The sequence below is a fragment of the Diabrotica undecimpunctata genome, chromosome 2, assembly GCF_040954645.1.
Source record: "Diabrotica undecimpunctata isolate CICGRU chromosome 2, icDiaUnde3, whole genome shotgun sequence".
Taxonomy (NCBI): domain Eukaryota; kingdom Metazoa; phylum Arthropoda; class Insecta; order Coleoptera; family Chrysomelidae; genus Diabrotica; species Diabrotica undecimpunctata.
The window spans coordinates 131025922-131051128 of record NC_092804.1 but is presented as its reverse complement, the minus strand read 5'-3'; the positions used below and the strand labels follow the sequence as shown (position 1 = coordinate 131051128).

The window sequence follows — 25207 nt, the reverse complement described above, 5'->3', positions numbered from 1 at the left end:
TTCTATTATTTGTGAAACATACAGTTAATATAAAATAATAAAATACAATAAATTATACTGAAACGTAAAATACATAGACAAAAACTGTAAGTTTTTATATATTCCTATTAATAAATAATAATATTCTTAATACTAATAATATTGGAAATAAGAATGAAAATTATATTAGCAATAAAAAATAAATAAAAAATAAACAATCAAGTTGTCGGCAGTTGGTTCAAATGTAAAATAAACTTCTGAGCTACAGTTTAAAGTTAAGCTTCGTCATATTCTGTTTGAGACGAAGTGTTATCCGATCCGGAATGAATTATAGGTTCTATACTGCTATCTATTATATGATCAAGCTCCCACATATTTTTCTCAATATCCATAACGTGATTAATACATTTTTGCCAATGTTCAGTCGTTACTTCGGATATTGATTTATGAAAAAGAATAGTAACATCTGACAATTTAAAAGTTGTATTATTTCGAGCAACGTTACTTTTAACTTCGGCTCATATTAATTTAATCGGATTTAGCTCGCAATCATACGGTGGTAGGCGAAGTATTTCAATTCCTCGTTTTTTGGCTATTTCCTCAATGACATATTTTTTATAATTTTGTTTATTAATTTTAGCAAGCTCTAATAATTCTGCTTTTGTCATTGTGTCGTCAAAGATTAAATTTTTAGAAGTTAACCACATTGCAATTTCATCATTCCTCCATTGAGTAGTTGGTAAACGTTCAACTAATCTAGAGTGGTAACTTGCATTGTCCATCACAATAACTGAATCTTTAGGTATGAATTCAATCATCTGTTCGAAATATTCTTCAAACACGTCTCCGTTCATCTCTTCGTGATAATCACAGGTCTTTTTTGATTCAAACAAAAGTAAACCCTCCTTAAGAAATCCATTCCTACTACCTATATGGGTAACAATTAATCGTTGGGACCTTTACCTGTTGGTTCCTTGAAACCAGGTGAATATCCTTCCAGAAATGCTTGTCGACATGTTTTTATAGTTTTGTCTTTCCAAACTCTGCCTACAGTATGCCCTTCATTAACCCACGTTTCATCTAAATAATAAATGTTCTTATTTTCTGCCAAAATTTTTTTTATTTTTCTGAGGTAGTCTCGTCTCCAACACACAATTTCTTCGGAATCGATAAGGATTGACTGTCTGCCCACTTTTTCATACTTAAAGTTTAACTCATGCAAAACTTTCCAAAGTTTTTCTCTACTTATTGTGGGTAAATCGGGATCGTCGGTAATGGCTTGTAAAACTTTATCTAAAGTTGGTATTTGTTTGTTAAAAAAAATGAGTGGACCATTCTACCAATTGCATTTTTGAAAAATTCATCCACATTCACTTTCGACAATTTTGGTCTTCCTGGTCTCGGTTTGGGTGGCGTTATACCAGCTGATTTTTCTTTTTTTGTAAATGTTATATACAGTTGATTTTGAATATCCCATTACTTTAGACGAAATTTCAACTATACTATCAACAGTATTGGAAGGATTGTGTTGCTTAAAATAATTGTAGACGTTAGGGATAACAGTCTTTTCGTTAAGTGATAAATGATTCAACTTTCATTTTTTAACTGGTGTATAATCACACGTTAATTCCATATTCTATAAAATCACTATTCACTCTTGCAAAAAACAACTGTGTCAGATCTCTTCACTCGCTTATAATCGACTAAACAAAAATTTTCTGATATTATTGAATGACTATTTAAAGACCATTAACCATTTTATTAATCATTGGTTTTCCAAACAAAATTGAAATTTATACTATTTAAGATAGCGTTCACATTTATCAGAAACCATCTTTCGCTAATCGACTTTTTCTATCTAAACTATCAAAAGACCATTAATTGAATACCTATGTATTTTAAGAGTTTCTTTATTTCTTGTTATTTAATGGGTCATTATCATATCGACAAAAATAACTATAAATAACGTTACTAAAATAAACAGATTTATATAAATATAATATGCTTTGAAAATGGTTTAAACATCTAACAAACCGAAACAAATAATGTAATACCCTTAAAGTACGTCTATGACCAGCTGAAAAACCCTAGCTTACACAATGCCTACACTACTGTTCTAACAATAGCAGGTATTTAAATTTTACGATAGTCCATGTGACATGGAAAAATTTCTATCTAAATAGTCAAACCCAACGTAAAATAAGCTAAAATATTGACGTTGTACGAAAAGCACACATACTAAAATATGCTTAACAATTTAGTTTTTTTTCTGAGAATTTACTCCAGCTTATTCTTCAAATATACTATATACACTATAACACACATATCATCTGCATGTCATTACGAAGTCTTTTCTATTCGATGGGATGACTAACAAAAGTAGGTAGCAGATATACCCATAAATAAATATCCCTTTGTTTTGGTCTATTTGTTTATGGTAGATACCTCTCGAAACTTAACGACACCACTCAAAAACAAATGACTTTGTAATAAGCTTAAGATATGGTTTTCTGCAATATTTTATTGTCAACCATACTAAACTGACTCCTAGCAATACGTTCAACTTCTGCTATATCGTGACAACAACTAATTTTATGGAAGAGGTATGTCTAAGAGGGACAAAGAATAGTGATGACGGGCTCATATGCGTATCTATATTATACTATTTTATCATTTATACAATTTTAAAACAACAAATAATAATCGCAAGACGATGAGGATCGAAGAAAATATGCTAAAATAAATGGAGAAGTCAAAAGATAACTAACAAAAAAAAATCAGTTATGGGAGATAAAATGTGAACAGCTAGACATATAGATGGGCAGTACCATAATCGCAGAGGCTTGGAAATTTATCAAGAATTTAAGAAGATATACAAGCGAGAAAGGAAAATATAAAAATAATAAATCTCCAAGGTTTGTGTTTTTGCCGAGCATTAAGTTAGGGTCACTCCATAATTTGAATTTATTTTAGAAAATTTTTATTCTGTTTAAACTATTTTCGATTGTAACATAGTTTTTGATTTAGGTTTAGATTGCGTAAAGAAAAGAACGTTTTTGTTCTTCAAAGTTTATTGAAAGTAATGAAAATAAACAATTTTCCTTTGAAATATTAAATATTAAAAGGGACAATTTTAATTTGATGTACTTTTTGTTTAAACAAAAGAAATTTTAAGAACTTCAGTAGCAAGTATTTCTGTATTACATTCTGCGGAAGATTGTTCCATTCCTACTCCAATATGTCGCGAAGCTCTCTTGAATTCCTGGGGTTCGGCACCAAAAACGTCTTTTCATTTCATTCCAAACATGTTTTGGACCTCATCAAAATACTCAGTAGCTATCCAAGCAGTGTAGAGCCGTGCATTATCAGGTATAAATGTTGAATCGTCTCCAAGAATATTGATAAATGTAAAATATGATCTACTTGAATCTGTGTATCTGATATCTGGGGCATATAATGAGAGGAAGCAGATACAGGATAATGCAGTTGATACTCAACGGAAAAATAGGAATTGGTAGGAAGAAATACTCGTGGCTCCGAAACCTTCATCAATGGACTGGCTTATCAGCAGATGAATTATTACATGCGCGCAAGATAAAGAACGATATCAACAAATCGTTATGGAAGCTTCCCGCCTAAAAGTTGGGCACGGTACTCAAAGAAGAAGAATCAGTGTCAGGTACCTATGCACAGTCAATGTCCCATTTTTAATAAAGACTTAACTCCGTGCGAGCGTCAAACGATGTACGACCCTTCACCAAATAAAAGTCTCTCGGCAATACATGCTTAAGCATATCTCTCGCCTGGACGATACAACCACTCTTACACGTTTATAAGAGCCCGTAACGCTCCTTTCACACACTAAGAATTTGAACGTGCGATGGTTTGAACGCACGATGACATTCCAATAGTGACTTAAGCAATAACATGGTACCTTTCACATTACACGGCGGTTGAGACGTTCGGTGAAATAGCCGTGTGCAGGCCGTCCACTGCCACTACAAACAGACGGCGCCGTGTCGTGCTTACCTCCCTAGTAGTATACGTGACTTAATGCTTCCGTTTACATGATACGGTCATTCAGTCGCACGAAGGTACCTTGCTGGGTTATTTGGTATATTTTTTATTTACACTTTGCGGCTGTTTAAAGTAGGTGATGAATTATGATGTCTGAAATTTATAGTGAAATATTAATAACATTGGTTGAAGCGAGACCTGTTCTTTGGGACAAAACAATAGAAATATATAAAGACAGAAACTTGACGAGAAATGCTTGGAATGATGTGTGTAGTTCACTTGAAATTGAAGAAGTTGAACAAACGGAAAGACAAAATATTGAAAGTGAAGCTAACACTTTAATTTTTAAAAAACCGATGGCAACCAGGCGGCGCAAACAAGTGGATGAAGTAGAGTTAAAAATTTTAAAGGAATTGGAACCAAAAGCCCCTGAAAAAGCTGACCCGAACATGGCATTTTTTCAAAGTTTGATACCCCATTTGAGCAAGTTTAGTGGGGAAGAAATACTTGAGTTCCAGATGGCGGTTCTTCAAACCATATCAAATATAAAAGACAAAAAAGGGCCACTAGCCATCCTCTACAATCCGATGTAGACACTAATTACTGGCGTTCCCATCCCAGTTACTTTTCCTTTCACAACCATTCCTTTTCACAACATCCCAACATCGTATCTTTTTGCGTTCATAGGATGGATCCAATGAATTCGGTCCCTCTTATTTGTCTTTTTTCGACGATAGAGTAACCACAACGCTATAATTTGATTTCGCTCCATATCTACACTACACCTTTTATTTTACGAAATTATATTTAGTGTTATAAGGTAAACGACTCGGTTAAAACTGAAGTACGACAGCAGTGACGCCTTGTGTGAAAGCACAATCAATTCTGAACGTGCGTCAAAACTACCGAACGTCAAAACCACCGAACGTTCAAATTCTTAGTGTGTGAAAGGAGCACCAACGTTTCTCGCAGTTTTGCGCTGGCCGTGGCAATCTTCTAACGGCGCCATAATTCTTGCCGTCACAACAGAACTTATGTTCATTGCGATGCAATGACAGTGAAAACACTTGCACAGAAACAAAAACTATCCTGATAATGGTTTTTAGGAATTAGGGTAAGGGCCCTTTTTAGCTATAATGATAATGATAACCAATCATTCAATCATTCAACGTACCGATTAGACCCTTTGCTATTTTTTTAGAATTAATTTTTCTTCTTTGATGTACTTGTAGTCGCAACTACAGAGATATCGCCTTCTATACGATAATGGTCACAATGAACTACTTCGTAAATAAACTTTGCACAAATCTTAAATTTATAATTTTCAATTGTAATATAGAATGTGCTTGAAATGTCAAAGATGCTTCAAAGTCTCCTTGTAAGGCAGTTAGTTTAAACTTCATTATTATCCAATGTTTTTAAAAACTTCTTAGCGACGTTTGAGGATTACAAATAAAAAAAATGTATTAAAAATTATTTTATTCCCAAATTAATTTACATATAGTATACACTGTTTAAAATGGTTCTAATAAAAAAGCATTTTTAAATTATTTATACAAATACCTCCATAAAAATACTTAAAAGAATAGCACAAATACAACAGCTCTTTTTGAACACCCAGTACAGTAAAAACATATTAAATAGAGATTCTTTGGTAAAAAATATTTATTGATAATTTTTGAAAATTTAAAACACGGCGAAAGGTAAAAAATGTACAAAAATGTGTATAAATTATATAAATATATTAAACATAAATGATGATACAAACTGCAAAGTTCAAAAATCACAATACAATTTTGTTTCCTTTTTTGAAAATTGATAAAATTCTTTTACATTGGTTCTCTTTCAAGAAAATATTAAATAATTTATAGATGAATGTTTTTTTCACACACAATAACGAAGGCTACATTTAAACATTATTACTGTTGTGACTAAATATGAACTGTTTCAAACAGTTAATAGCATGGAGAGTAATTTCATTATATTCCACCAGTTTATCATCAATTATGAGAATAAGATAGATTGAAACATGAAGGAATAGGTTCCAACGCAATAGATTAACAATAAATACAGTTGATTGAAGTAAAACGTAAAATCACTGAAAGCAGAATACTTTTTGAACTGTTAAATTATGGTAGCCCTACTTTTCATATTTGCAGCACGATTGGCTGCAAACATTCTCGTAAGGCAACGGAACTTAAGGAAACATTTTTAGTTGAAAGGTCTTTATAGACTAACTGTATTGAGGCACATATTATACTACAAACGTTATCACCATCAATAGTAATATACATTTTTATTAATAAATCATGGAATAATAATAGGTTTGTGTGATTTAAAAAAAAATGTTATGGAAAATAATTAACCAAAAAATATCACCAAAGAAGTGTAAACTGTTATGGATTACACTCATCAAGTAACAATATATTTCCACAGATATACGCTTGCTTCACGATTGCGAAATGTGTTTATTTATAAATATTCATATTCAAATCTTAACTTACCTCACCTCACATATGCTTTCAAAATTAAGAACATGTAATTTTAAAAAAGCCTGAACCCGTTGGACAAGTACCTACTGATGTATGGGCTCTTTTGTACATTAGCGCGGTGCTATTATCGATGTTAACAGCAACTAACTTTTGTCTAAAACATTATACAACTAGGTCTAAGTTATCTAACCAACTTTTATATGACGATATGACTGCTATTAACGATCGGATGGATGTGTCGTTTTTCACGATTACAAAAAGATATCAAACTTATGTCGAATCTTTAATTTTTACATTAACAATATTTTTTCCAATTCCCCATCTTTTTAAGAAGATGATGACGTAATGTAATGTTGATGGATTTTGCCCAATATTCCCTATGTCGCGCTTGGGATGCTTTAGAGATTTTTAATTTGATCTAATTTAGTAGAGATCTTCGTTTAGATGTCTTAACCTCAACAACATAATACAGTTTTTCATACCATCCCTCTTTATAGTCAAGTGGCCAAAACCATAGGTATACTTTAGCAATAATGCTGAAATTGACACTGACATTTGCAAGTTTAAGGATAGAGATGTTTAACCTTGCCTGGTGTTGCCCCGTGTGTAAAAAACATTTATATAAAATTTTTTATTGGTCAGATAATCTTAAAAGGAACACAATGTTCTACAGCACTAAACCCGAACATATATACTAAAATCTAAAAAAAGCCTGTACAATTTAAAAACTTTAAATACAAACTATGTACAAAAATATTCATTTATAAGGAAGACTGTACAATAATTTAAAACTCGAACGTAATTTCTTACAATACACAAGGTTTTTCAAATAATAAAATTAACTTTTTTGCAATTACTAAAGTTGAGAGCTTTTTCAAAATTTTGCAAATAATGCCATAATAAAATCATAGAACGGATTACGAAATGGAAGGAGAGCAACAAAGGAACCAATGCTAACCAGATAGGTTGATAATGCCAAAAGAAAAGTGGTTCTATATGTCCAGAAATGGACGCGAACAGGTGAGTGATGATAATGAATGTTCTATTTTTTACACTTAAAGCATATCTTCAACAATTTTACCGAAGGAAGGATTCCATAAGCAAAATGGCAAAAACAACGAAACCACTGACGAAAATGATGTCTACAATATTCTTGGAATAAAGCAATCGCCGAGAATTTATCATCAGTAAATGTAAACAGAACCGACAATCGAGTACATATGAAGGATAAAATTTGAGTACACATCTTAACGTAAAAATTTGTTTAAAGCACCAAACATCTATTATTAATTAAGTGGAATAAGATCGACGTGAACAGAAAAAACACGCATATGGACGGACATATCTCATGAAGCGCATCGAACTATTGGCTGTTTAAAAATGAGGTTTTCCAAAATGGAGGATTTTGGAGACGATATGGAGCCCAAGAAATCATCCAACCTCATAACGAATGGCTGCCAACTGTCAGGCATTTGCTGCACTTGAATATAAAGACATGATTCAGTAGAAAAGATACTCTATCAAGAGCTAACTCTGGAACTTCTCCAAATCAAGCAATGCAATTATAAATGTCCCTGATAGTATGATACAGAATGAAAACTACAAGCTATACTGGAATAGTACCGTGCTCACAGACAAACTATTGGTACTTAATAGACTTTGTCTCATACTGGTTAATAAACTAAACCGACAAACAACGCTTTAACATGTGGCGGTACTTAAAAATAGTAATCTTCATGTTAAATATAATGGGAAAATCGATAACTATAAATAACGTCAGGTATAAATCAGAAAGCAATGGAAAATAAAAAGTATCCTTCGGAAGAGCCCCCTACAGAATATCAAACAGCTGGGTATTGGTGAAAATCTTCATAAGAATGTAAAATGCGGTATTATTCACGACGTCCACAGGCATCAAAAAAATTTGTGGAATGTATTCCAGGACAACTGGAGCTTGATAACACAAAAAGAGCCGTCTCCTCACAGCTCAATCATTTTGATAGCCTGAGATGAGCAAATTTTCCATTAATTAGGGAGTCGCCCGATATAAATCCGAGTAATAATAATAATCAGTGGTTAAATATTGTATTTATATGGAATTAAACCACAATTCATTGTGGTCACGTGTAAAGCATACATCTTGAAATAAAAAATCAAATCAATATGGTGAATAGACTAGAAAACAAAGCAGTGATAAGAAGCTTAGATGAATATGGGATTGCAAGAAATGATCCTAGATGGTCCCTAGATGAAAGGTTGGATTAGATGTATCGACCTCCATCCTACGCATTCCTTGAAGCCTTGCCAGGGCGTGGTGACAACTCTAAGTATTAATAAATTGTCGTCTTCTTGGTCCCGATCATGTGCCAGATCGACGACTTCATGTAGATATTTTTCCACCATAGTCTTCATTTGGTTTGCCCATCGTGTTGAAGATCTTCCTTTCGATCTTCGGCAGCAGTATCCAACTACTGCTTTGTAAATGTCGTCCTGGCCTTTTCTACTTTCCTATAACTTCTTCTTCTAATTTTTAAATTTCGTATTAATATTTCCGATATGATTGTCTAATATGTATTTTTTATTTTCAATAAAAAATAATAAAAATTAGACCTACATACTTTTAAAATAAGAATATTTTTTAAGTATGAGTTCTTAGTGAAATATTAAGGTGACCATGTGACTAAAAGCCGAAGTGTCTTTTGGTCTGACCTCCTCAATTCGTGTTCGTATTTTCACGTCAACAAATTAATACTTGTGTACTAAAACAATTTTTTTTTCTTCTGTTGTATGTCCTCTCAATTAATATTTTAGATATTTGAAACACCTTGCGTATGACTAAGACATGTATTTTTTAATTTTTTCTTATAATTCGAACACTATATTTGAAAAATTGTGTCTATTTTATGCAAAATATATATAAAAAAAATTAAAATCGTATTTATACTTAAATTTGCTCTTAGAAAATATTTTGTATATATTTTTACTATTTTAAACTCTATAATTTAAAATCTATAAGAATAATTAAGATTCAGATTTATTTTACATGATATATTCTTCTGAAAAATTTGATTTTACATTACTGAACACGTTCCGAAGATGAGGTTTCCTAAAAAACAAAAAAAAAAAACTTTAAACAAATATTAACATTGAATAAAAACAAAGATAAACAGACCGGTCAAAAAAATTGATTTTAACGATTTTAAGCAGGTATTGTAGAAACTCCTAACGTTAACATGCATGTCCGATAGTAATAAAAAGTGTACTATGTGACGAAGATAAAGGTCGAAATTCTACACAACGAACCAAAAAGAGATATATCGGGGAAAGCGGTGGACGCAAAGAAAGCTGGACAAAAAAAAAACAAACACCTTAAACTCTAGGGTCATTAGTAAATCTAGTAAGTGAAGCAAGTTATCGGAGAGGCCTTAAAATTAACATTTCAAAGACAAAGTAGATGGCAGTTGGAAAGATTAATATAGATCAAGGTCTGCTTTCGCTTAATGGAGAGGAGATAGAACGCGTAAATCATTTTAAATACCTTGGTAGCTGGTTAAATGTAAATTGTGACTCTGAACTCGAATGACAAATTTCGTGTAAAGAATCTGAATGTTGAGAAGAATTTTCACCGGCAACACTGCAAATTCTAACTACCAAAACTCAAATACTATAAAATAAGAATAATTGACATTTTTACTTAACCTATTTTATGATGATTTTTTTATCTAAAATAATTCGTTTCTTGTAAATTCTGAAATGAGTAAAAAAAAGGGCATGAAATATGGTGGTTCAGTGATGGTCGAACAAAATCAAGAGCCATAAAAAATTAACTCCAATGTGAGGTGTTTTGTTAATCTGTACAATTTTTTAATTTTACATACGAATAGAGGTAGAGGATTAAGAAAGGGATAGTAAACTCTGTCTCTCCGTTTCGCTAATACTTCCGCCTCTGCAAGGGCAGTAACTATATTTCTTTTTATTTAAAAAATATTTAAACCAGCTATTAAAAACAAAGTTCAATGTAAAAATATCGTATACAACGATTAAAAACTATCAGTTGAAATCTTATGTGAATCAGATCCATTCGAGTCGCCGTATATGAAAACATTCATACAGGTATTCAAAAATACAAAAAACTCGATTTCCAGCGAATTTCTTCTAACTTCGTATGCAAAATATGCTCTAACAGAAACCTGTCGATAAATATTCGCAGGAAGGTCCTGAAATGTTATGTGTGGTCTATCCTATTATATGACTGTAAGACATGAACATTAAAAACTACAATGCTTAACAAATTACAAGTATTCGAATTGAGGTGGTACACACCACCAATGAAGATGTTCTTAAAATGACGAATTCAGAACGCCTGCTCACAAATATCATACCCCCTTTACATGCAGCTCACTTCAGAGGCAGTAAGCAGGGAATTGAGCAGAGAAGTTGGCAGCTTGAATATGTAAACGTATGTACGAGGGTGGATTGATATAAAACTAGCCTTTGATAGAAAAAACAAGTATTTTGGAATTAAATCGATTTATTTCTCAACATAGTCCCCTTTTAGCTCGATACATTTAGTAAGACGATGTTCCAATTTTTTTATTTCATCCGAATAGTACTTTTGCTCGAGCTTTTCAAAATAGGCAGAATCGACTTCATCATTTGTTGCGAAACGGAGTCCTCCGAGCCATTTTTTTAGGTTTGGAAACAGGAAAAAATCGCTGGCGGCAAGATCTGGGGAATACGGTGGGTGTTCAACCAATTCATAACCAAATTCGTGTAATTTTGCCATGGCGACGGCCGATCGGTGAGCCGGTGCATTGTCTTGGTGAAACTTGAGCACTTTTTTGTGTTCCAAACCAGGGCGTTTTCGACGCACTGTTTCGACTGTTCTTTAGTTTCTGGTGTGTAATAATGCACCCAGGTTTCATCAACGGTGATAAATCGGCGAAAAAAATTCTTCAGATCGCGACGTATCATCGCCAAAAGCGTCTCCGAAGTGGTCACACGTTTTTGCATTTGATCAATTGTCAGCAATCGCGGCACCCATCGCGCAGATAGCTTTTTCATATCCAAATGACGGTGAATGATGTTGTGTACGCGTTCGTAGGAAATGTTTAGGACCTCTATTAACTCGCGGAGCTTAATTCGACGATCTGCCATAATCATGTCATGGACTTTGTTGATCATTTCCAGCGTGGTGATTTCATTTGGCCTCTCGGGACGCTCATCATCAAAAACCCTCGTACAACCACGAACAAATTCAGCTTTCCAAAATTTTACTGTTGCTAACGAAGGTGCAACCTCACCATAAACTTCGTCCAGGTCGGCTTTGATTTGCACATTCGTTTTACCCTTTTTGTGGAGGAACTTAATCACCGAACGATACTCGACTTTTTCCATTTCCAAATTTGCTTGCTTTTGACGACTGTAAAAACCAAACTAATTGTTTTTAAAACTTAAAATTTTGACAGACGTCATGTCATGAATGGCACATGTCAACACCGAAATCAATTCGGTATCAAGTGGCGCCATCTATCAAAGGCTAGTTTAATATCAATCTATCCTCGTAAATGTTGGTGGTTTTTTTAACGGAAATTAAAGGACTTGCAGTGCGAGTGACAGTGACTGTTTACATGCTGCTCGCTGTCTTGTAGGTGCACGGACTTATTTGTTTATTGTTTGGTAAATTTTTCGTTAACTATCGTTGAGTGAGAGATATGCTAGTGAGAGATTGTTGTAGGACTCTTCACAAAAAGACTACAAAAAAAGCACAATGTAATCGATGCGGTTTGTCTTTTAAATTTAAATTTGATCCTTTAAAACGATATTAATTGCTTTACAAACTTCCGGCACAATCAGCGAAATTGCTGGTGATGATACTTTAAAAAAATAACGCAAACTTTGGTAACTGTCCCCAGTGGCCAAATATCGTAATGTTTATTGCCAAGCTTATTTTTGGTGGTATTGGTATCCTTACTTTAGTCTGTTTTTATCATGGGCTCAATTTTCTGAAGCAAAAATTCAAAATATATGCGCTACATTCTGCAAAAATTATCCGGATTCCTCACAAGTCAGTTCATTGAAACAATTTGTCATATTTCCTCTGTAAAAAAATGTTTGAAGCCATTTTCAGATTTTATACAAAAAAACTTTTTCGCCATCTACGGTTTTTTTCTACCTCATTTGTTTTTAAAACGTTAAGATAATTTTGTAAACTTAAAACACACAGAGCTGTCGCCGCAGTAATTTCTATTACCTCCATTGCTGATGGTACACTGATGCAGCACTGTAGTAGCTGTATGTAAACAGTCATTTGCCTTAAATGCTGCAGTGGAATTATTTTGGACAGGACAGTGGGCAACACTAGTAGCAGCAGCAATGGCTGCATGTAAAGGGGATATCATAAAGAGAAGAAAAACAGAATACCCCGGCCATATAATTAGAGAACCCAAATACCATCTACTTCGCCTTATAATACAAGGAAAATAGATTGATTCACAATTACACGGTTCTGTACGGAAGTGAAGACAAAAAGGAAACCAACTAGATGTAAAATAGTAAATTAATAAGAATCCAATATTTTTACAAATAAACTAACCAACATAAATAAAAAATATTTTATTCTAAATATATCACCTGCTTTTACTGTCGGGATCCTCTAGCAGCCTCTTCCAGAGCTCTTACTTTAAGTTCGCGTTCTCTTTGTTGCCTAAAATGTGAAAACTACTATTATATAGAGGACCATTCTTCCGAAGGCCGTTACTTTCTATTTTCTAAATATTAAACCACTTTCACCATCTAACACTACATTTCAATAAAATTTCGCCTGAAAAATAAGGAAAAAAAAAACTAAGTGACTAGGCATTTTCAAAAGCGAATAACTTGAGCACTTGTTCTAAAACATGTGTAGTTGTGTATTGAGAAAAATAATTATATATTTTTGTTATAACTAAGCTTACGTTATATTTTATATCAATACTCCAGTCGTCAGAGACCAAAATGCCACTTAACCTTTAAAAATCATACGATCAAGTTGAATTTTGCCAAAAATGTCAATTTTAGGACGCTAAAAAAGATGCAAAAAAACTTATCACTTTTATCCCCGGGCTTTCCCTTAAAATCTCCCACGTACAGGGGAATCGATTTACCAAGAATATGTACGCCATAGAAGATCGGTGGTTTTGAATGCCAGTTACGCGCGCGAAATCAATGATCAATAAAATTTTTACCAGCTCAATGGTAAAAATTCAATATCTTTTGATCTGAGTGCCCTATCGATAAAAACAAGATGCGTTTTAAAAGTAAATAGTGCAGCTTTCGTATGCAATTTTTGTATGTTGCCGCAAATGATCTCAGTTTTTATAAAGGTGTTAAATATATAAACGTGGCGCGATTTTTGCCATTTTTTATGATTTTCATGAGATCAATACAATGTACACCTTTCATTGACCGGCCACTATGGAGTTTCCATAACTAGAATCTAACCTTCAAAACATGCATGAAATTTTAGTTGAGTTTTGGCAACAAATGTGAGGCATTTGAAATATGCTTAAAAAATGCTTGAAACTTCACATTACAAACAATCTAAAACGTTTAAAACTGATGTTTTAAATTCAACCAGTAGGTTTTTTAAAAGTACTTCAATTTCAGCTATAAATTACACCCAAAATCAGCTCCTTGGATGCATTTCCCGTGACGTGCAATGGTTTGTAATATAAAAGTTTAAATTCTGCGTTTTTTTACGACCGGTGAATGTAAGTAATAAATTTTAATGATCTCACGAGAATAGTAAAAAATGGCAGTTTATTTATTGAAAAGCTTTATAGAAACTGACTTTATTTCGAGCAAATACAAAAATTGCATACGAAAGCTGCACTCTTCACCTTTAAAACGCATTTTGATTTTTGTCGATAGGATACTCTGATCAAAAGAGATGAATTTTTTACCGTCGAGTTGACACAAATTTTATTTTAACTTTGATTCAGCGCGCAGAACTAACATTCAAAATCACCGGTCGCTTCAAGTGCTGTTTCTAAGAGAATAGTTCATTCTACGCAAAAAGTGCTAATAAACATTTTTGTTCAAAATTATCTCAGCTACATTATTTTTTATTTAAAATATTTTTTTCTACGGCGTACAGATTCTTGGTAAACCGATTTTTTCCCGTTTTTACCCCAATACGAGGAGGGTTTTAGGGAGAAGCCTGGGGGTTAAAGTAGTAAACTCTTTTGGGCATCTTTTTTGGGGTCCCAAAATTGATATACTCGGCAAAATTCAGCTTGTTCGTATGATTTTTAGGGGTCCAATCTCTGACGACTGGACTACAAGCCAACTCAAGGATGCTACTATCTATACCAAACCTCTTTGTCTTTTTGAGTTGGTAGCTTTTATGGTGACGTTCCTATATGGTTTTTAGTCTATTGTTGTAATTTCAACATTATTTTTGTATTTATTTAATTTTTTTACTTCATGAACGCAATTTGTTACGTTCTACATATTCTTCTCAGTGAAGGCTTTACTAAATCATGATCCGAGCTCTGGGTTCTGGGACTAACAACTAAATATTGCCCATCCTCTCCATTTTTTGTCCAGGTATAGTAGCGTCTTACCCGTACCAACCAGACTGCATTGGAATATCACATGATTGTAACAGTTTTAATGGTTATGATAATATGATGCAGGTGGAAAACAATATGTTTACATTTTCCGTGGAACGTCATTGCCTTCACTACATCCTTACAGACAGAGTGAATGATTAAGAAAGAATAACCAGATAACTTTATAGAAAACATAAGATCAAATAGGAACATAAAAAGAATAAATGAACCATTTTTTTTAATAAAAAATTATTACCATATTGGTTATTGCCAATAATGCAGTTGATAATAACTAACGGGGACCAATAATAAAATGATGTAATTGAACAATAAGTATTCATTCTTCGTCTTCACCTTTTGGTCTTATAATCCTGGTGGAATCTTTGACTGTCTGGCTATTTGCCACTATTCAGACCTCTTTGGCGTCCTTCTCAATTTTCTTATGTTTCTAAGTCTAAGGTTGCCCCCTTCGTCGGCCAACAGTATTCTGGATCTTCCTCCCTTTTGTCTTTCTACCGATTTAAATTTTAAGATTTTCTTTGTATTTAGTCTCCGAACATATTCAAGTCAAGCCAGCCGCTGACTTGTTATAAATCGTACAGAGTTATAGTCCGGCTGCTGGGTACCTTCCTGTATGCATGGAAGGGTGGATAGTTAAAAACTATTCTATCTTATGTAAAATTTTATTATTTTAATTTACAAATAATGCCATGGCAAAGTACGGCTAAAATACATTAAAAATGCTAGATATGTTATATCATCATCCAGCATAAAAAAATCACTGTTGAAAATAGGCCCCTTCCTCGAGTTTCCAACCCCATCTATCTTACGCCATTCTCATCCAGTTTTTATTTTTTCTTCTTAAATCGTCAGCCCATCGTGTAGGTGGTCAACGGACGCTTCTCTTGTCTTCCCTTGGTCTCCACTCAAATAACCTCTTTGTCCATCGCCCATCCGTCATTCCAGCAATGTGTCCTGCCAATCTCCATTTTGGTTTGGCTATCCTTTCGATGACGTCAGTCACCTTGGTTCTTCTCCTGACCTCACTTTTTTTATTTTGTTTCGCAGAGTTATTCCTAACATGGACCGCTCCATTCTTCTCTGTGTAAATCTGAATTTGGTAGCTAAGGCTTTTTTTAAAGTATGTGTTTCTACACCGTATGTCAACACTGGGAGGACGCATCGATCAAATACTTTTCTCTTCATGCATGTGGGCAGCTCACTTTTAAAAGTTTCTCTCAGTTTTCCATATGCTGCCCACCCAAGAACGATTTTTTTCTTTAGTTCATGGGTCTGATTATCCCTGCCAATCACAATTTCATGTCCTAGGTATTTATATTTATCTACGAGTTCTACTTCTTGCCCACCAATACTGATGTTCTGTTTGGGTACCAAATTTGTCATTATTTTTGTTCTAGAGATGTTTATATTTAAACCTAGATTTCCTGTAGCCACAACGAGTTCCTGTACCGTCTCTCTTGCCATTCCTAAGTCCTCAGCTATTATTACTATATCATCGGCGAAACGTAAGTTGTAAGATATTCTTCATCTATTTTTATTCCCTTTGTCAGCCAATCAAAATTCTTAAAAGCATGTTCCAGCACAGTATTAAAAAGATTAGGTGACATTGGGTCTCCTTGTCTAACCCCCCGCTCTATTTTTATGCGATTACTATTAGTATGTAATTTGACAGTGGTTGTTGCCTGTAGGTATATATTGTATAATAATTTTGTATACCTATAGTCTAACCTGCATTCTTTAAGCGCCTGTAGTATTTTACTTAGCTCAACTGTGTCAAAGGCTTTGTGAAAATTGACAAATATTAGCACTAGAGCTTTACTTTAAATGTTATATAGAAAAAGTTGATAGTTTAAAGGTTATTAAAAATTTTAAGTCCACAAATCGAAGATATAGCTTAAGTTTGAGTCTTCATAGCATTTTACATGATGCATATTTCTCTAACAGCTGCACATAAATAGAAAGTTTGAACCTATTTTAACAAATTAAATTTGAAAATAATGGAAGAAACTTTCTTTTTCATTGAGTTAACAAGCAATAAATAACTAGTTTTTCGTCCTAGCAAAATCAACAAGCACACACTGGGCCAGTACGTAATAATGTGTTGACATTATTTATGTGCTTCGGTGGCGGCGCTGTGGTGTTTAAAATTTTCAATAAAGATTCATAGATGGCATTCATGATTCATATGAATGGCATTAATTTAATGCTTTAAATAATTATATTTAAATAAGACTATTGTTGTTGTCTCTCATTCGGAATTCATTCTTTGAGTTTTCACAGAAAGCTAACGAGAAAAATAAGCTGTACAGGTTTTCAAGGGGTTAGAGGATGACATACGATACACTGCATCATGTATGCGCCTTGATCACTTGTATTATAACAGGGAAGATTTCCGTTACCAGCTTCCTTATATGAAATCGGAAAATAGGCCAGTATTTTTACTGAATAAAGCATTAACATTTGTCTCCTATCAATGGATTTATATCAATACCATTCCTTCGCAGATATATTTTTTAGATATTTGATAGTAATAATATAATGAAAATAAATTTTATATACCATATTTTTATCAATACTACAACTTCCATTGGACAAAACAATACAGCCACCACCAATAATACAAAACATAAGCCATGAAATGCACGTATGGATAAATTATGTGTAGACAAAAACAGCCAGCTATAAAAAGTACAAATTAAATGTGGGTATGATCAAACTTATAAGGTTAGTTTTATCCCCAAGATATTAAAAATGTAATAAAAAAGCGCAAGCAAAACTAATGAAAATGAGCATTAATTACAAAAAGAAAACAAAAAAAAATACTAACAGAAAAATTGATTTGTTGTTTATAGTTTTTCGAAAGCATTATATATGATTGCAATTTTTTTTATGAGACTGTCCACTGTATGTTTAATATATTAGTATATTTTTCTTTAATCAATCACCGTTTAATCGACTTGAGTACAAATCATATAAAAATCATCCCATGTGTCCCGTCATAATATCTTATTATCACAAAATCTGAATTCAACTTAACCCGAAATTTAAATATCATATGTTTAGTTTTTGATTTACCGTAACTTTTACAGAGTTAATTTGATTCTTTTATAATTTGGCATCGTTGACATTTTATCATAATTCGTCATGTGTAGATTGAACAGTAGAAATTGCATTTACCCTTTAATTGTTAAATTACATTATTAATGATGTTATAATAACCTCTTCCTAATACATCATGCTCAGGTCTGATACTATGAAAAATTTTACACAAATTAATGGTTCAATCTAACATAGTCTGGCTAATTGGTTCTCGCCAAATTCCACGGAAAAAAAACCTCTTCCTAGGAATTCAGTTGTTTTTAGTACGATGTTTTTAGATGCAATTACATTTATATTCACAAGTCTCCGGATATTGGTCCCATCCCGAAAAATTTTTAACTAAGAAATTGTGTTCTTTAATATACAAGCTGAATAAAATCCTACATTAAGTTTCTAATAATTCTCTATTTTTGATGACTCTCTATATTCCAGCAAATAAAAAATAAAATGAATCAAACGCGTGATCACTAATCTCAAACATTTTTGGTCGCATTCAGGGATTCCATCTTTTTAGTTTTTCTTGCTGTTCTGTCAATATATTACGCTCCTTATATCTTCAAATCTTCTGTTTGAATTATTTTCTTCTTTTGTTCAGTTTCTGGTAAGATTTTCTTGGCTCTTATGGCTTACTTACTTCTTGTAGTTCTTTATTCACATTTTCTCTCTTCTTTCTGCAGCGGATTTTCTTTTCTTCTTTACTTAGTTATTTATATTTCCTCTCTGCTTGTTACATCAGTAAATATGCTGTTTTTTCTTTTTGTTATGATCGACATTCTTCGTCAAACCAGTCATTCGTTCTTGTTCTTCTTTGTTTACCTTCCATGCCTAGTAATTCTTCAGCTGCTTCTTTCATAATGTTCCTGCATCTTTTTCACTCTTCATTTACGTTTTCATGTTTTAATCTGTTTTGTAGTTTGATGTTTATATTCTCTATTTTTGTTTGTATCCTTCAACAGTGAGTCCTTCAACATTTTATCGTTCATGTTTAGAACCTATTCCTTCTATTGTTTAAAATTCTGGCCTTTGGCCTAGTTTCGACCCGAAATCAGAAACCGCATTTACTCCTCTCCTGGTGCGGATGTTTATTATATTCAATTGATGTCTTGAGTCTACAAAAACATGATCTATCATATTTACTGTAAGTCCGTCTGGTGATTTCCGTCTATATCTTTTCAAGCGAACTTAAAATTATACAATCGATTCTAAAGAAAAACTGCTATGAAAAAAAAAAGAAGATATAAAAATATTTAAAGTGTCGTTATTTCTCAAGCACAATTTTTTTTCAATTTGTTGGGCGGTGATATGATTCCTGTTGCATATCATGCAAGTTAAGCGTTTACTTTGTATTCCAGTTCTTCCTTTAGCGGAATCTTCAGTTTTTTATTGACGCTTGTAAAATGAAAGTATTTGCTGATGAAATGAAAGTAGCTGCTGATTCAGCTGTTCATTCATCTGTGGTGTCTTTATTTTTCCGAGAAAACACATTTCGACTATAACATCAGGACATTGGAGGATTATATTTGTAACAATATGATTCATGTAATGCATGACTCGATGTATAACTTCTTCCAAATAAACACGTTATTGTTTTTGAAGTCACTATGTACATACAGATCAAACAAGCATCTGCGGTCGCTAGTACTCTTTCTACTATTGATAGACTAAATAATTGAATATCCTTCTGCGATAAATTGAGTATTTTACATCTTAAGGTATATAGTCGACTCCCACTCATTAGCGACTCAATCCATTTTTAATGTGAATGAAAACTTATTTGATAAACTTGATCCATTGTATTATTTTTATTATTATAAGGCAGAAATAATATAATATTCTATTGTTACAATATAAAGTGACATGCAACGAAACATATTTTTCCGAAACTACTTTCGACGCGTGACTTCGACGACTAATTTTGATATTTATTTGCTAGAGTATTGACATTATTCACGTAAAAGACCAAAAATGTACACATTTTTTTTTAACATACTGATATACAAATACACAGTGAACAGTCCGCTAATGCCACACCACATATTATTATGAACCCAATAACTACCAAATACGCTAACCGATTTGCATTTGCTATAAAGACACGAAAAACACACCTTAGGTACTCTTCGTGTTGAGCTACTATCGAAGGATGAGGAGGGAACCTATCCCTTTCTAGCATCATCTGTCGCTGTAACTGTTCATGGGCGGCTGCCTGAATATAGTAAATTATTTTTTAGTACTAAGTACAATAAATTGCAATGTGTGTCATAGTTCTTGAAATATTTCAACGTTTGATATTTTTTGTATAAAACAATATATATAAATAGAATATTTAAAATAGTTGAAACTATCATGCGTATTGTTTCTAGAGTTTTTAAAATAAATCGATCTATCTTTTTGATAATAAAGTAGCTTAGTTATTGTTATATGAAACCATTAGTAATCTTTACAGTATTTATAACTAAAAACTACCTTTTGCCTTTGTATTTGACTGATTTAATAAAACCACTTTTTTCGACATCAACTTTGATACGTCTATTGTTGCCTAATATTAATAATGTATGTATAGTACAATGATGTACTATTTTAATCTACAGCGGCGTCAATAAAAAAGAAACAGCCAGAGTAATAGTGGTTACTAAACAATCAAAAGCAATATTAAAAAATGTAACTACATCTCAGAATGAATACTATATGAGGACATCGGTAATCAATTGAATACTTCATTATTAATTATAATGTGTTGTTGACAATGGAATATCAATAACATTGTTTTAATTCTTTAAACAATACAAACAAAATCTTTGGACTTCGCAATCGGGTTTTCTAAAATGAATAACAAGTAACAGGCATAATTTAATTCACGCAAGATTTGAAAAAAAAAAAACAACTTAACAGACGACAGTTTAGATTAGTAAAACTTCATTGTTGAAGAATATTTTAAAAATAATGAAAGTACAAAACATGGTCGGAATATTCATTTAACCTCGTCAACTGTGAAGAGAATAGTTGAAAAATTCCGGGAGACTGGATCATTGCTAAACACACTGGTCGTCCAAAAACAGGCCGATCAAATGCCAATATCGAAGCAGTGCGTGAGAGTGTTGGTGAAAGTCCAGAAACACCAATTCAGCGTTGTGGACAAGAATTACAAATTTAACACGTTAAGCCTCGGCATGAATATTTTTTCTGTGATCTGTGGATTGGAAATTAATTTTACTTAAATTATCAAATATGAATTTTAATCAAATAAAAGGCAGATATCGAGCACAGTTAATTTATTAAATCTTGCCCAAATACTTTCGCTCCTAGAGCATCTTCAGGGGCATTTCGTCAAATTTGGGGTATCCAACAGTATACTGAGAATGTCATAAGCATTAAAAATTATACATTAACACAACACGACAAAAGACAAACAGTTTAAAATTAAAAAAAAAAAAAACGACGAAGCTACATATTGGTTGGCATCAGGAGAGAGAATATGAGCCTTTAAATGACTTATAATTTATGCATTTATGCAGCACTAAAAGTGAAACACACTGAGGTGTCACGCGGTTTGGAGTGTGGTATATATTACAGTCGGACGGCGTAATGCAGATGTTATGTCTCAGACTTGTCGATTCTTGTTTGACTAAATCAATGCGGTGCGAATATTGGATTAAGTTACAAGTAAAACGACGAGCTGAAAAAAATCTTTTGGTATTCTGATATGGATGGACTTTCTTAAAGCACCCCAGCTCAGGGATGCTTGGAGCAATTCTTTTTATTCCTGAATAACATCAGCAAAATAATGACGAGAAACCGTTTCGAACAGTTTCAGTCCATGTTTCATTTCAATATTAATGATGGAGAAATCGACCTACTTCATAAATTGACGCATTTGTTACAAATTCTTGTCAAAAATTTTCAAGAAGTAATTATACTTGGAGGGAATATCTGTATAGATGAAATAAAGGTGTCATTCCGGGGACGCCTGAAATTTAAACAGTATATCAAAAGTAAACGCCACAAATTTGGCATAAAGCTACACAAGTTGTGCATCGAAAAGGGATATACTTTTAATATGAAGGTATACTGCGAAAAAGACAAAAGACCTATAGAAAGTGGAACTTCAAATGTAGTGTTTACGATAACAGAAAATTTGTTGGATTCTGGTTGGATGCTATCTAGGGATAATTATTATACAAACGTTTCTCTGGCTCAGGAACTATTGGGAAGGCAAATCGTCTGGAAGGTACAGTGAGATCCAACAGAAAACTAAATAGGTAGTGATTGCTCGTGCAAGCAATGACGTGTAGTAATGCTAAAATGGCAAGACACGAGAGACGTGCTGATGTTCGCAACCCAATCACACGGAGGAAATGAAAAAGTAACACCAACGTGGTGCTGAGAGAGAAAAGCCGAGAGTGTAATTGATTATAATAAATATAAAGCTTTTATTGATCTTCTTAAGGTGCCCTCTCCATTACTGAAGGTTGGCTATAACCCTCTCTGGTTATGGCATTCAAAAGTCGTTGCAAACCCTCAGCACTGTATGCAATAATGACAGTGTCGTCTGCGTATCTTACGTTGTTTACATATTCTCCGTTGACTTTTAATCCTTCTTCAATATTTTCGAGGGCATTTTGGAAGATCTTTTCGGAATATATATTAAACAATAGTGGAGAAAGTACACAGCCCTAGAGAACTCCTCTTTTTATTGACATTTCTAGTGTCATACAATTTCTTTATTGATCTTGTCTTTATTGATCTATCTGATCAAATCAAGTCATATCCACATTGTCTCAGGAGAGGTAAAAAGTGGTACAGACCATTGGCGATATAGAAAAGTGACGCAAAGTAAAATTTCTATAATCGACTTCAAAAAGCAAGTCGCTTCACAGTTACTAGAAATTTCCGAAGAAAGTGACACAAATAGTTTAGCAAATCACATCGAGCATGTAAACCACAAACTGGTAGCAGCTAGACGAGCACGTTGTGTGGAATGCAAACCTAAGCAAAAACAAACCTAAGCTTTATTTTTATTCGAATAAATATTTGTACAAGCTCTTATGGCTGTTTTTTTATGATTCATAGGTTGGCATCAAATTATCCTATTTTGAAACCGCAGACACTGAAGTGTTCCCCTAGACCGTTATCCAAAGCTATAATACATGAGATTGCACCGTGTCTTTTCACCGGTTCATGCGGTCTGATGTCAAATTTAGCTGTGTGACACACCGGTAAAGTCACGCGGTCCGCCAAGATCACAGCATCTGTGTCACGCGCTCTCAACGTATTGAAGAACCTCTCTGGAGCTTATACTCACTGATGATTTTATCTAAATGCTTTCAAAGTTCAACTGACATAAGAACTGAAGCCTAAAGACCATGCACATAAAAAAAACAGCATTAAGTGGATGCCGATTTTTCGAGTAAAATCATTTTAAGCGATGAAGCACACTTTCACATTGACAAAATTACAGTATTTGGGGAACGGAGAACCACATATGTAGAAAAAAAATTCCTTCACAACGTGTCACTCTTTGGTGCGGATTTTCATTCGGAGGCATCATTGAATCATATTTCTTTGAAAATGAGACTGGTCAAGCAGTGACTGTTAGTGGTGTTTGATATCGCAACATGAGAACAGTATTCTTTCTGCCTAAATTGGATGATATAGATTTGGACGACAGGTGGTTTCAACAAGACGGTGCCACCTGCCATACAGCCAGTGAAACAATTCAATTACTGTATGAGACATTTGCTGGTCGTATATTCTCTCGTTTCGGTGATCAGAATTGGCTTCCTAGATCTTGTGATTTAACACCATTGGATTTCTTGTTATGGAGTTATTTGAAGTCAAAGATCTATGTCAACAAGCCTACAACCACCCGTGTACTAAAGAAGTGTACATGAAGGCCATTTGCCTGATGTGATATTCCATATACAACCCTATCGTATTTATTTTATGATTCAATAAAAAAGTATAATTTAAAGAAAAAAAAATAGTGATTTTTATTCAATTCAAATCCTGCGTAAATTTTATATCCCTTTATATATGACGGTCGATAATGTGTCCATAAGGTAAACATTTTCATGTAAGCCATGATATGTGATTAAATTTTCATCTTAAACGTTTGTAATAAATCTCTGGACAGAAACAATAACCATGATAATCTCACTACAAGTGTAAGCTAAAAAAATATTTATCTACTAAGTTCTAATTGTACCTTGGTATACATATCTGTTTTTGATAAAATTATGTGATTATATTATACCGGGTATAAAGAATTCAAGGCTGATATAAAAATTCTGAAAAATTTAAAAATCAAATAATTACTGGACGCTATTGTTTAACTGGAATATCCAACTTTTGTTAACATTTAATCAAAAAAGCGATTTTTTTCATTCATTTCAATATCTTGAAAAATTCGCATTGTAGATTAAATCTTTCAACAGACATTTCTTGAAAATACTTATGCTCATTAAAATGAGATTTTCTAAATTACGAAGTGTTTATAAACAAAAAAGTTATTGAAAATTAAACGCGAAAGTATTTTTTTCAATTATTTCAATTATTAAAATAAACAATAAAAATATCACTTTTCACAATGTGAGATTTTATGCAATTACTATATGTGAAAAACATGGACCCGATCGGTCGATTAGTTTTTAAACAATTGTATTTTTATCCCATTTGAGAAAATAAAGGTGATTTTCAAATAACTGTACAGGTGTTTTGTCATTGGTACAAGGATTTTTTGGACTCTCTTCGTAAGGTCTCAAATTTTCATGTTTTTAAAAAAGTATGTTACTTTTTCACTTTTGGCGTAGGCTTTATACTAAACAAACACGTAAAATCAAATCATAGCTTTCAACCCAATAAGCCCAAGAATATGTAGATTGCGAATAAGGGGCAGGTTCTTTAACTACAGTATTATCAACGTCCATGCTCCAACTGAAGATAAAGAAGACGAAGAGAAAGATCTATTTTATGAGGAAGTGGAAAGCACTTATAGGAAATGCCAGA

The 25207-nt window shown here is 33.1% G+C and overlaps 2 protein-coding genes across 12 annotated transcripts in view; one reads left to right on the top strand and one right to left on the bottom strand.

Moving 5' to 3' along the window:
- Positions 1-4145: 4145 nt before the first annotated feature.
- Positions 4146-4589, top strand: LOC140433918 (uncharacterized). Its single transcript, XM_072521889.1, has one exon. The coding sequence runs from the start codon at positions 4146-4148 to the stop codon at positions 4587-4589; it is 444 nt and encodes a 147-aa protein (XP_072377990.1).
- A 1137-nt stretch (positions 4590-5726) lies between these two features.
- Gug (arginine-glutamic acid dipeptide repeats grunge) overlaps positions 5727-25207 on the bottom strand; it is a 135314-nt gene continuing 115833 nt past the window's right edge. For 10 of the 11 annotated variants that reach the window (XM_072523476.1, XM_072523481.1, XM_072523478.1 and 7 more), the window contains 3 exons: positions 20311-20408; positions 13122-13194; positions 5727-9594 (listed from right to left, as the gene is read on the bottom strand). In XM_072523476.1, coding sequence (XP_072379577.1) covers positions 13128-13194; positions 20311-20408 — 165 coding nt within the window. In that variant the 3' untranslated portion in view covers positions 5727-9594; positions 13122-13127. Of the gene's footprint in view, positions 9595-13121; positions 13312-20310; positions 20409-25207 lie in introns of those variants that run through there. The other variant, XM_072523484.1, reaches the window with a different exon arrangement.